The 13,514-nt window shown below is 42.4% G+C and overlaps 1 protein-coding gene across 1 annotated transcript in view; it reads right to left on the reverse strand.

The window, feature by feature from the left end:
- Nucleotides 1-3,043: 3,043 nt before the first annotated feature.
- Nucleotides 3,044-13,514, reverse strand: part of LOC311508333 (plexin-C1-like) — a 30,497-nt gene continuing 20,026 nt past the window's right edge. Inside the window, exons 15-16 of the mRNA XM_084573042.1 lie at nt 3,331-3,430; nt 3,044-3,138 (exon numbers count right to left, since the gene is read on the reverse strand). Of these exons, the coding sequence (XP_084429168.1) occupies nt 3,080-3,138; nt 3,331-3,430 (159 nt within the window). The 3' untranslated portion in view covers nt 3,044-3,079. The remainder of the gene's footprint in view (nt 3,139-3,330; nt 3,431-13,514) is intronic.

A 13,514-nucleotide genomic window follows, 5' to 3' on the forward strand; every position in this document is an offset into this window, starting at 1 on the left:
GGGTGTCAGTCTCTTTTGTAACTCCTTTATCCTTACTATATTTCAAATTTCAATGCCTCCTCTACCCCAGTCATTCAGTCCATTCTAGTGTTTACAGTTCACTCATGGCTTTGCTGATGTATAGTGGTATTCATCAGTGATATAAAATACAAATACACAAATAATAGGTAAATGCAATTCAGTGCTAAAGCCATGCACCAGTACAACATTTAGACGGAGAGCTGTCAGAGAAACTCGATTCTTTCATGAAATTGCTTAACCAATGACTGTTCCACTGCTCCGCAACCATAAAACAAGTCACTAAGTTACATTTTGCAGAGGAGGACATGATAACATCATTATCAAACTGACTTGGGCCAGCAGGAAACATTTCTATTGGGTTATTTCTCTCTTCTCAGTAGTTGAGCTCTATTGAATCAAATCATTATGGAACGTTTACTAGAAATCTTTTTATTAAATCTTCTTTTATGTAATATATTCGCTTTGTAAATCTTTATTCAGGTGATATTTACGAGGGTGGAATTCCACTTTATATGACAAAAACCAAGCTGAAATGAGGGCAACTTGGTAGAGTTTCTTTAAGACGTTTCACCACTCATCCAAGTAGCTTCTTTAGCTCTAAATGACTGGTAGGGAGCTGGGGTTTAAATAGAAACATCTGTGGGTGTTGTCCACCTGAAACTCGCATGACTAGGGTCTGTTGTTTACCTGCTATTTACCTAGAATTTGAGAAATCTCTCTTTAATTAGGCCACAACCTGCGTTCTCATTTCTTGCCACTAGAGGTCGGTGTAGCCCCTCACTTCTCACATGCACCGGCATGCAGCCGCAGCCCGGTCAGAGGCAGCAGAGTGTCGGGAACTCCAGCAGCTCCGCTCCGTATATTTCCACTGACCGTCTGTTTAAAGCAGTGCTTCCCAAACTTTCTTTGCTGGGCCCCCCTTTGGTACATAAGAAAATCTTCACGCCCCCCTCCATCTCTAGAGGGTGACACGGGAATCAATTGTAGCTCCCATCCCATATCCCGAGCCCACAAAAATGCAACCGTCATTTCCCTCTCACGTGAAATAAATAAATAAATAAATAAATAAATAAATCCTCATAATCCGTAGAGAAAGACTCCCAAATCCCGTCCTGCTCCCTATGTTGTTGTCTAAAGTTGGGCGCACTCACCGCATTGCGGCTTCATTTTTTAATTTGATCTCTGGCTCCGTCCCGCTCCGCTCACGTTGATTATTTGCTCTATCCCGTCCCTATCACGGTACCAACAGTGAAATTGACTCCCGCGGGAATACCGTGACCCGCGGGAGTCCCGAAAAATTCGTGCAGGTCCACTGCTACCGTTTCATTATACTCAGAGGCCAAGGGCAAACCTGCAGCAGGCTTTGGCTTCGTCTTGCTGTACCTCTTGCATATGTCACAGTCATGCACTATTTGTTGCAAAATAGTAATACATTCTTTGTCCTTATTTCCTGCGCTGTGAATGAGCCTCTGTAGACGGTCTGTGGAAGCATGGCCAAACTGTCTGTGAAGCTTCAGGAGAACTTTATGTTTCTCATCAGTGGACATGTTTTCTGTCACTGTAAGGACTTCATCTTCAGTCTGACTTGTTGCATCTGATGACATGTTTTCAGTGACAGTGAGGACCATCTTCAATCCGACTCTTTTCAGTATCTTTGTCTCTGATGTCTACACAGTAGTGGCCAGAGCTAGTGAATTCAAGAGGCACAGGTTGTCTGAACATCACAGCTCGGTCATTTTCCATGTCCGAAATGGTTCCTGTTTTCTTCAAAGATGTTTTGCTCAGGGATATCAACTTGGTTCACTTCAGCCTCAACGTGACATTTTGTCTGTCCTATTTGAGCAGGAAGTTTTACATTTCTGGTGGAATATACTAAGTCTCCATCTCCAAATCGAAATAGCCTGTAACTGAGGATTTCTGTTTGCAGTACCTGGTTCACTTGGTCTGGGCTGAGGTCTTTCACATAGTTTTCCTGCCATTTCTCTCCACATACAGGAGTACAAGCAGTGTCAATAATAGCCGACATTCCTCAGTGTTTTCATCTTCAGTTAATTTTACATGTTCCATCTTCTTATGAGGACAATCTTTAGCCCAATGAATCGTGCTCTGACAGATGGTGCATCTTGATCTCTTACCGAATTTATCCAGTGGATTGGTACCCGGTAAAGGCTGCCTCTGTTGTCCAGTCTGTAACGTTGTGTTGCGTTTTCCTCTTCCTTGCTGTCTTTGCTCTGTAAAGATCGCCACGTCCTGCTGGTTTACTTGTACACTTGCCTGGCGTTTTTCCTCCGAAAATCCTCTTAAGTGCCGATTTCATGTCTTTAAGTCCGTGCATGCCGTCAGTGCAAGTTGCCTGCTTTTCATGTCCAGACAAGCCGTGTCCAAGAGCTTAAATACTAACACAGCATAAGGTAGTGTCATATTGTACTTTTTCATCTAGTATATCGCAGCTTAAAGTCAATGATATAGTCAGACATGGATACAGAATTGTATTTTGTAAAACCATCAAAATGGGAATACGCTTCATATGTGCGGTCTTTTTCCTCCTTCAGGAACACTATCCACTATCCACCAACGTATCCATACCGTTATCATTGTCCAAGTCTTCTGCGGGTATTTCCATGGCTATTTCCCGGGCTCTTCATTCGAGCCCCAAAGCGACAGCGAGTGCCTGTTTCTTTTTGTCAAGTTCTGTAACTCGCGTTAAGATCCCAATTTAAAGGTTTTATACAAAGTATATTTATTTAAGGAAAACCAAGAAATGAATCACACTATCAGTGCTTTACTAATTACACATAAAGTATTAAATAATTACAAGGTAGTAATAGGATAAGCATTTATTTCAATATGGTCATTAAAAAGTATATAGCAGTAAACACTGTATAAAAATTATATATATATATATATATATAAAAAAAGTCAAAACCTATAATAAGTACAGCATAAGAAATAAGTACTTTGAATGGTCTCTTAATATTAACATTCCACCTAAAATACAATGACTTTGTATATACTACTTCTATAGCCTGTATCAAAAGAGTAAATGTCAAAAAGCTGGTCAGAGCTTGTTCATCTCAGCAGTGAGTCTCTTCTGCCAGTAATAGATAAACACCAACACTGAAAGATGAAGAGTTACTGATTCAAACTGAGCAGAAAAATAGAATTTCCTCTATTAAGTGGAACAGAAAAATATCTTAGTATTTATTCTCCAATATCTCTAATGAAAATAGCAGAAAGCAATCATTAAACATAATGCAACGTACAAGTTGAAACTTTGACACAAACTGTTGATGGATCAAAATCACTTACCAAATATGACACAGGGTATCAGTATCAAACGCACTGTCAAAAGGACATGATGAACTAAAGGCAGAGGACCTAGCTTCACTGTCTGGCCACCATACGTTATCTAGAAAACAATAATGGCACTTCTATTGAAAAGAAATTTCACAGTGGAATGTCACAAAGGATCAGTCAGTCAAAAATCATCAAAGATTTTAGGTAAATGTCTCTATTTGAAAGTCATTGCATTAAAACTAAACATTTGACTCAATATTTTCCAGTTCAGAGGAAAGTTTTACCTCTATGTGCTGAAATTTAATGTTGTTTGTGGTTTGTATCCCACAGATGAAAAAGTCAGTCTGGTTGTTGGTTTCTCTGCCTTCCATGATGCAGGGGTATTTATTTTCACCACTAACACCCCACACTGACAACTCTGCTGCTGTCATCTCCAGTTTGTCTGCCTTTTTCTGAAATGACCACAGAAACAAATGCTGACCAATCATGAACTGATGTCACATAATTTTGCATGTATAACAAAAAATATATGTTGTACCTGTATTGTGATGCGAACCCCATCCCCTGTCCTAATCGATGTGAAGGTGGTGAACACAGGGTCTGGATAGTAGGTTATAGTTGTGGAGCAGGCCAAGGATTGATTGGCTACTTTCAATACACAGTGCTGACAGAAATCATCTGAGGGTTTAAAGCTGCAGGTGTCTCATAGGAGAGGCCCTGTAGGGAATATACACAGCATAAAAAAGGACCTGAAATACCATGATGACACATGGACACAAATGTTTCTGCATGACAACTGGGATGTAACGTACTTAAGTTATGTGACATAATGCAAGAAGATTACTTGAGATGATTCAATTCAATTCAATTCAATTTTATTTATATAGCGTCAATAACAATACAAATCGTCTCAAGACGCTTTACAAAAACCCGGCCTGAAACTCCCAGAGCAAGCCTGAAGGCAACGGTGGCAAGGAAAAACTCCCTTTTAACAGGAAGAAACCTCGAGCAGAACCCAGCTCATATGGAGGGACCCATCTGCCTAAGGCCAGCCGGGTACAGACTGAAGAAAGAGAGAACAGCAAAGAGAGAAGAGAAGAGAACAGCAAGATAAACATACATCTGTCATAGATACACATATCTGACTAAAGCGTACATGTGGAATCTTATGATACAAACTGATGATGTTACATGACAGTTTGAAAATGTAAGAGGAATCATAGGCAGGTTGGAGAATTGTTCATTCAGGTAGGAGTGGCATATGTGACATAGCATATTCTAATGTAATGTCATTTGACTTGGTGAGATATAAAGTGACAATGGACAGTAACGCGGTAAGATATGATGTAACACAACATAGTCATTGGAAGATAACTATATAATGGGACATTGTGTTTCTAGAGACTACCTGACTGCTGCTATATCTGGGAGGTTGGACTTCCAGCTGGCCGTGGCTGTGTGTGATTCCTTCCACAAACTCCAGGTGGGACCCTGTAAGTGTGACGTTCCTCTTCCCTCTGCAGAACATGGAACAGCAGCCAATCAGAGGAAACTGAGTTGAATATAAACTTGATCTCAGAGAAAAGGTTTTCCTTTCAGGGACACCCTAATATCACAGTAATTGTATATGTTTCTATCGACATATATTATGACAGCTCAGAGGTTCTGCTCGGTCCAAAGTGAATGGTGGACTAAGAGACAAACAAATATTAGGCTACGCATAAAGCAAGGCAAATACAAAACAGACTTCTGACCAGCTCTTGGTTCCCTTAAGAACTGACTTCAGAAACATGACTTGTTCATAGTTGTAAGATTTAATAGTATATCTGATTGATAAACCACCATAATGGAAACTGTAGTGACACTTCTTAATGGCCTTTGATGAAAGGTTGACTTCATGGACGATGGCGACAAATTACAATTCTAAATTGGAGAAAAAGCTCTGTTCCTCTTCAAGACAAACAGCCAGTCACAATAATGTTGGCATAAAACTTGCAATACATATTGGTCTCTTCATATATCATGGTGAAGAAGCAAAGCCTATGTGATTATATTTAACCACATATTTATATAACTGTGAACTATCATGTCTTTTAAAGCTGTGTGCACAAACAGAGGAGACAAAATGACTTTACTTCCTGCTACTAAAAGGGAAGTGATCTGAAAATGCTTCTGAGAAATTACTCTCTTTTCCCACCACATGACCCTCAACCTGTAACTGTTCCTCTCATGCTTTCCTAACAATGTCAACAAACTCTTGAAGTTGTTCACCAAAACTTGACATTAACCATGGATTTAGTTTATCTAAACCTTTTCTCCAACACCGTAGCTTTTAGAAATTCTTCACCTGAATCCTGTGTTAGGATAATATGCTTTGTTATGTAAAAATATCAGTAAGTCAAACTTACCTGGTCCAGGTGCTGCTCGGTGCAATGTTGGTGCAGGATGGTGTTGATTGATAGGTGATTTTAGTGTTGCCATGGCAACTGCCATCTGGCAGTAGAACACATGCTTTGACAACACCTTTCTTATCTGTGCTGGGAATGTGGAACGTCAGACTCACAGCAGTCTTGTTCCATACAGGAGATCTGAAAGAGAAACAGATCAAGACTCACCATCATCACAATAACAATAATGTACAGAAAACATGACACTGTAGAATATGTCTGTTCACAGTATAAGTGTTTTTCTAGTGTAGGTCTTCTAGTGTTGTCTGTAAAGTGACTCACTCTTGTGGAGTACAGTCTAGGTCTGTCTGGATCCTCACTCTGGTCACATTAATGAGGTTCTGACCTGACAACAATGCATGGTTTCTACCATAGAAAGACACAACACTGGGAGTGATGGAGGAGATTTCTGGCTTCTAACAGAAAAAAACACACAAAAATCACCTTTCAAACATTACCCTACTGTTATAACATTTACTGAATGTAGGTGATTTGTCAGAGGAACAGTTGAGGTTCAGACTCACAGAAAAGTTCATCCCAGGCTCCATCTTTTTGCAAACACTATCCTGCAGGAGGAAGTGGGTAAATGTTCAGAAGGTTTAGAGTCCCTGTAAAGGTACTATTAGAGGTGATTCAGGTTTTATTGTGGCTAATGTTAGATTAGCTCAAAAACTAGACTCATATGTCTTTTGTGCTTGTTAAGTTTGTGCATAACTAGAGACTGAGAGATTTCATGTTTAACAAGCATGAGGTAAATTAAGCCATACAAGTAGAACATAATACAACATGAAGCTTGTATTTCGCATCTATTTGATGCATGCAGAACTAGTAAATAAGACAATCTTAGTTTAATGAGCAGCTAGCTTAGCAAAGCACTGAGAACCAATAACATATAGGACAAGTGAAGTTAGCAGCTCAGCCTTTATAAAGTGCCTAAACTAAATATTAAAATTTTAGAGCAGAGCTTCAAGTGTTCAGTTTAACAAATGTATCAAAATGACTTTAATATTGGATTGATGTAGAATTTTGAAACATCAGATAAGAACATAAAAATAGTCACTATTACATTCTCCACTCCTTGAATAGACCAGGAACAGCTGTTTTCGTTCCATCCACAGCCAGCCTTGATACACTGCTGACACCTGAAGAACAAACACATATTGATGTTGGTGGTCAGCACCATAATAAAACTACTAATATATAGATCAAAACTACTTAACCCTCATACCTGATTTTAAAATGGTTAGATTGTTACAAAAGAGACAAAAGTGTCCTCTTCAAAAATGCTATAAAAATAGAATATGGTAATATTTTTTTCTGCTTTTTTTACATAAATGTTTCAACTTCAGTCCTAATCAGAGATACCAAATGTTTGATTAATTTCATAAGTTTTGCCCTTTATTATTATTCAAATATTTTTATTGGCTTTTTATGCTGCAAACACATACACCACAGTCAACAAGGCCGCAAACAGCAGTCATGAATAAATTAAAAATTAAGCAACAAAAAATACCATAAATGTGCACGTATAAAACAGAAAGTGTATAATTACAATAATAATAATGACAATAACAAAAATAAAGCATACAAATTCAAACCCATTACAGAGCTTGTGAGTCAATTAAGTAGTAATCTCAGTGTCCCTAGCTGGGAATTCCAGATTGCATTAATCCAGATTAAAGCAGTTACCTGACATTGTAAAACCTCTGGGTAGATCCCCTGATTGAGTGTTTCAATTTCTCAAGTTTTAAATGCGCCATTACATTACCAACCCAGAATTGACCCTGCCGGCAAGTGATATAGGTAGTGCTGACCATCGGACAAGGTCCTGCTCTCTCTAGGGCTGGTTTAAAATTTTGTTTCAATAAATCACTGTATTTACGGGAGACTGATACGCCAAGATATGTAAAAGTGTCATGAGTTTCTATTTGGATATATGTCGAAAGACATCTGTCGAGCCTGGTCATTAATAGGGAAGAGCAAACTCTTAGTAAGGTTGATTTTGAGGCCTGAGATCTTCCTGAAGCTAGGGATAATTTCTAATGCCTTAGGAATAGAGATAGAGGGGTTGGACAGATAGAGTATCAGGTCGTCCGCATATAGAGACAGCTTGTGAGTTTGGCCCACCCATCAATACCAATGGGCTCCCCAGTACTCCTTAGTGCAATTGCTAACGGTTCAATGGCCAGGTCGAATAAGAGCGGGCTCAGGGACAGCCTTGTCTGGTCCCCCTACATATAAGAAAATAATTGCAGATTGTCTTATTGGTACGGACCCGAGGCCAGTGGTGTAGCATATAGTGCCCTTATCCAGGAACAAAAAGCTGGTCCAAAACCGAGCCTCTCCAGAGTTGCAAATAGATATTCATAAGATGAATGACCATCCTGCGTGTCGTCTGACTCTACACACACCTCTCCCAAGTTAAAGCTGCTAGTCCAGACATCCCAAGTCTCCCGGACCTCCGGGAGTCTCCTGCATTTGAAGAGCGCCTCCTGCATACCCACGACGAGTAATTAAAAATCTCCTGCAAATCGTGCAAATTTCTCGAGCTAGTTAGAACCAGAGCCATAGAAAGAGACTCTCTTTCTGATGTTGACCTCCCTGAAATGAGTTTCTGCAGGCTGGGACAGCAGGCAGTCATGTTTGTGTCAAAACAAGTGGTTGCATTTGGTTTTACTTGTAAAACAAAAATAAGTAATTGTAATTGTTGTCCCTCAATTTGATTAAAACTGAAAACAAGGACTTCAGGAAGAGTAGTCACAGTTAAACAGTCCATTGTCTAATGGTGATCTAAATTCAACTTAATACATTATCTTCATATGTCCTAAATTAATGCACGGCTTGAATTATGACTTTGAGGATATGGGCTGTATCTCCTTTATTCTCTTCCCCTATTAAAGTTCCCCTTTCAGTTACGAAGGAGCAACATGTTCTGTTCAGTTCAAGCAGTCAGCCTTGGCTGCAGCCTCTCTCAGCAAGTAGTCTCCTTAAAGCTATCAGCAGTATGTCACGATAACAGTGAGCTGTCACAGTGAGCCATTTTCAATGTTAGATATCTTTGCATCTTGTCATGATCACATAACAGTTGTTTAATCAGCTACCATCTCTACCATACTCTTTTTAGTGTCTACACTCTCAGATCAATACAGCCCACCTCCAGCTATATCAGCAGCAGTGTCATGGCCTCTCAGTGCAAAACTGCTTAATGCTATACTGCCCCCTGTGGAACAAAGAGTAAATGCAGTCTCCTATTTAGTTAAGTTTTACTTTCGGTTTTGAGAGCAGAGCACATGGCTGGTGCTGGAGACCATTTTCCCTGTCAGTGAGCTGTGAGAGGACTTTACTTTGGTTTTGAAGCTGCAGAAGACCATATCTGTAAGTTTTTATGTTTCATAAGTTCATAAATGAAGACTCCGTGTTACAATCATTTCCATTATCACTTTAACATTGTAACATTGTAATAATTTAGCCATGTAGCTCACATGTTGTTTTGATTCAGTGAAGGTCTCCTCCTTTTGTGCATATCAATATTGTGTGTACTTACCTTGTTTATTATGGCGATTTTCATGCTTATGTAACATAATTTACAATATTTGTATTTTTGGATTGTATTACAGTTTCACAATTTGTGACATCTTCAGTAAAGATCAGTGACAACGCCACAGTCCGGTCTATGAGTCTTTTTCTGAGGATTCTCAATTGTTTGGGCTAGCTGGATAACCACTTTGGTACAAGAGGGAGGCCAGTATAGTGAAAAGATACCTTCTCATCGCTTCTTCACGTAAGGACAGCCTGAGTCGGCTAAAGCACATTGCTCACAGACGACATCATTCAACGTCTCCAGTCTACATATAACATGGAAGATAAAACCCATAAGGAAGAGCCTGCACTGACAGTAGAGGCTCAAGTGCATCGTGATCAGGAAAAGGATGAACTAGAGGTGCGGTCTGAGTGTTCGCGTTCGTCACGATCATCCTCCAGCTTAAAGGTTAACTTAGCAGTAGCAACAGCTCGTGCTAAGGCAAAGGCAGCGGAGGCCAAAGCAGCCTTTGCTCAGAAAGAGGTTGAAATGAAAGTACGAAGAGCACGGATTGATGCAGAGTTAGCGGCAATGGAGGTTGAAAAAGAAAAAGAAGCAGCCCTTGCTGAAGCTGCTGCGTTGGAGGAAGCGTTAGAAGATAACAGTGATTACTTTCCAACATTAAGTGAATACAAAGCTCCTCCCCCTCAGCCAGAACTCAAAGCTTCTCAGCCTCAGCAGAAACAGCCTGACAAAGTTGATTACACAGAACAACATCCGAAGGTCAGTCTGAGGGAAGCCCTGGTCAAAGACGAGGAAGACATCGGCCCTGTGCCTCAGCCTATAGACCAGGCCACAGCAATACACCACGACCTGACCTTTCCCAGTAGCAGTCCAAGGAGGTCTGTCAGTAATCCATGGCACAGATATCGTCGTAGCCCAAACGTCAATGCTGACGCAGGAGTTGACCGGAGTTATGATCGTGGTGGTTTCAAGGACACTTCTGCTACTGCTGACTTGGCCAAGTTTCTCGCCAGAAGTCAACTTATCACCACAGGTCTGACCAAGTTCGATGATAAGGTGGAAAACTACTGGGCATGGAAGTCTTCATTTTCCAATGCTATCCAAGGTCTCGAGTTAACCGAAGCTGAGGAGCTAGACCTGCTAGTGAAATGGTTGGGGAGGGACTCCTCTGAGCATGTACGTCGGATCAAATCCGTCCACATCAGGAACCCCGCTGCTGGTCTGAGAATGGCGTGGGACCGTTTAGAGCAATGCTATGGGACACCTGAAGCCATAGAAAGCGCTCTTTTTGCCAGACTGGAGAGCTTCCCGAAGATATCCAGCAGAGATGTACAGAAACTTCGTGACCTGGCAGACCTGCTATTGGAGATAGAAGCAGCTAAGGAGGGTCACTTTCTACCTGGATTATCTTATCTGGACACAGCCAGAGGAATCCATCCCATCCTCGAAAAGCTTCCGTATAACCTGCAGGATAAATGGACATCTTATGGCTCCAAATATAAGGAACAGTACCAGGTATCATTCCCCCCATTCGTTGTGTTTTCCAAGTTCGTCTCCGACGAAGCCAAAGCCCGCAATGACCCGAGCTTCATCCTTCGTCCTTCCAGTCACACTCCCATCAGGAGAGAGCGTCCCGACGATGGCTACAGTCAAATAAGACACCGGGTCTCAGTTCACAGGACGCAGATATCACCTCCAGACCAGGAGAGTAACCGGTCTCCTACAAGACCAACTGCTGACCTGCTTAAGAACTGTCCCATCCACAAGAAGCCGCATCCCTTCAGTAGGTGTAGAGGCTTTAGAGAGAAACCTCTTGAAGAAAGGAGACAGTACATTAAGGAGAATGCAATCTGTTTCCATTGTTGTGCATCCGCGGCCCACATAGCCAGGAACTGCAAAGCAGAAATCACATGCACTGAGTGTGGGAGTGACAGGCATGTTTCGGCCCTGCATCCAGGTCCTGCTCCCTGGAAACAAAAGCCACCCCAAGCTAACACAGACTATGGCGGGGAGGAGGAAGAGACAAAGGAGGAAGTGTCACCTAGGTGCACAGAGGTATGTGGGGAAGGAATGAGCTCACGTGCCTGCTCTAAGATCTGTTTGGTAAACGTGTACCCCAATGGTAGTCGCGACACAGCAAGGAGGATGTATGCCATCCTCGATGAGCAGAGTAATCGCTCTCTCGTGAGATCCGAGTTCTTCAGCATCTTCAACGATAACAGTGTTTGGTCTCCGTATACACTAAAAACATGCGCAGGCATCACCGAAACAGCTGGAAGAAGAGCATGTGGATACACTGTTGAGTCAATTGACCAGAAAATCAACTTGCAACTTCCTACTTTGGTTGAATGTGAGGAGATCCCAGACAACAGGTCAGAAATACCTACCCCCAACGCAGCTTCCCATCACAAGCATCTCAAAGCCATTGCAGGCGAGATCCCTCCTCTAGACCCTAATGCAAACATCCTGCTGCTGTTGGGGAGAGACATTCTCCGTGTCCATAAGGTGCGCAAGCAGATTAACGGTCCACACAACGCCCCATTTGCCCAGAAACTGGACCTGGGATGGGTGGTCATAGGGGACGTATGTCTTGGTAAAGCCCACAAGCCATCTACAGTGAGCAGCCTGAGGACGTGTGTCCTTGAGAGCGGCCGTCCAAGCTATCTGCCTCCCTGTGAAAGTCACCTTCAGGTAAAAGAAAACTTCAATTGGTTGGCTCATCAAACACTTCATCAAACACATCCCATCCCACTCAGCTCAAAGATACCCAAAGGAGAAGACATGGGTGAATCAGTCTTTGTGTGCACCAAGAACGACAGCAAGCTTGCTCCATCTATCGACGAACAGAGATTCATACAGATAATGGACAGAGAGGTTTTTCAGGACAGTGCAAACAGTTGGGTAGCTCCTCTGCCCTTTCGGATGCCTAGGAGACGGCTTCCTAATAACAGAGGATACGCTTACAAACGGCTCAAGACACTCTGCAACACTCTTGAGAAAAACCCTGAAATGAAGGAGCACTATTTGGACTTCATTCAAAAGATGTTGGATAATGAGCATGCAGAATTGGCCCCAGTGCTGCAAGATCACCAAGAGCGGTGGTACCTTCCGTCATTCGGTGTGTACCACCCCAGAAAGCCCGGCAAGATCCGCATCGTTTTCGATTCGAGCGCTCGTTACGATGGAGTCTCTCTAAACGACGTCCTCCTCACTGGACCGGATCTTAACAACAGCCTTCTGGGGGTACTAGTGAGGTTCAGGAAAGAACAGGTTGCCGTAACAGGGGACATTGAGCATATGTTCCACTGTTTCGTGGTGAAAGAGGAACACAGAAACTATTTACGTTTTTTGTGGTTCAGAAACAACGACATGAGCAGTGACATTGTGGACTACCGTATGAAAGTCCACGTCTTCGGTAACACTCCATCTCCAGCCGTCGCCATTTATGGCCTGAGGAGGGCTGCCAGAGAGGAAGAAGACAGCTATGGAAGTGATGTCAGGAAGTTCGTAGAAGAGGATTTCTACGTGGATGATGCATTGAAATCTTTTGCCACAGAGGCAGAGGCTATCTCTGTTCTCCAACGTGCTCGAGCAGCCCTTGCACTCTCCAACCTTCGGCTTCACAAGATAGCCTCTAACAGGACTGCTGTGATGGACGCCATTCCCATCGATGATCTTGCCAAGGACGTTCAAAATCTGGACCTGTCGAAGGATGAGCTGCCCTTACAGCGCAGCCTTGGTGTTTGTTGGAACCTCATCACAGACACGTTCACGTTCAGAGTTCTGGTCGATGATAAGCCATTCACACGTAGAGGCGTGCTTTCTGTGGTGAACAGTATTTTCGATCCTCTTGGGTTCATCGCGCCTGTCACAGTACAGGGCAGATTTCTTCTCAGGCAGCTGTCGCTGGAAGTGGGAGAATGGGACTCTCCTCTTCCTGATGATAAGAGAGCAGAATGGGAGAAATGGAAAGCTTCACTCCAGCATCTGCAGGAGCTGCAGATCCCCCGATGTTACTCCACTTTCTCCTCCGCCAATGCCAAGTCGGCAGAGCTGATCGTCTTTGCCGATGCTTCAGTCAAGGCAATCTCAGCTGTTATTTACTTGAAGGTCACCAACCACGACAACAAGTCCAGCGTGGGATTTGTCTTTGGAAAATCGAAGCTCGCACCTGTGAGAGACACTACCATACCACGCCTCGAGCT

Source organism: Chelon labrosus, assembly GCF_963514085.1.
Source record: "Chelon labrosus genome assembly, chromosome: 23".
NCBI classification, from domain to species: Eukaryota; Metazoa; Chordata; class Actinopteri; order Mugiliformes; family Mugilidae; genus Chelon; species Chelon labrosus.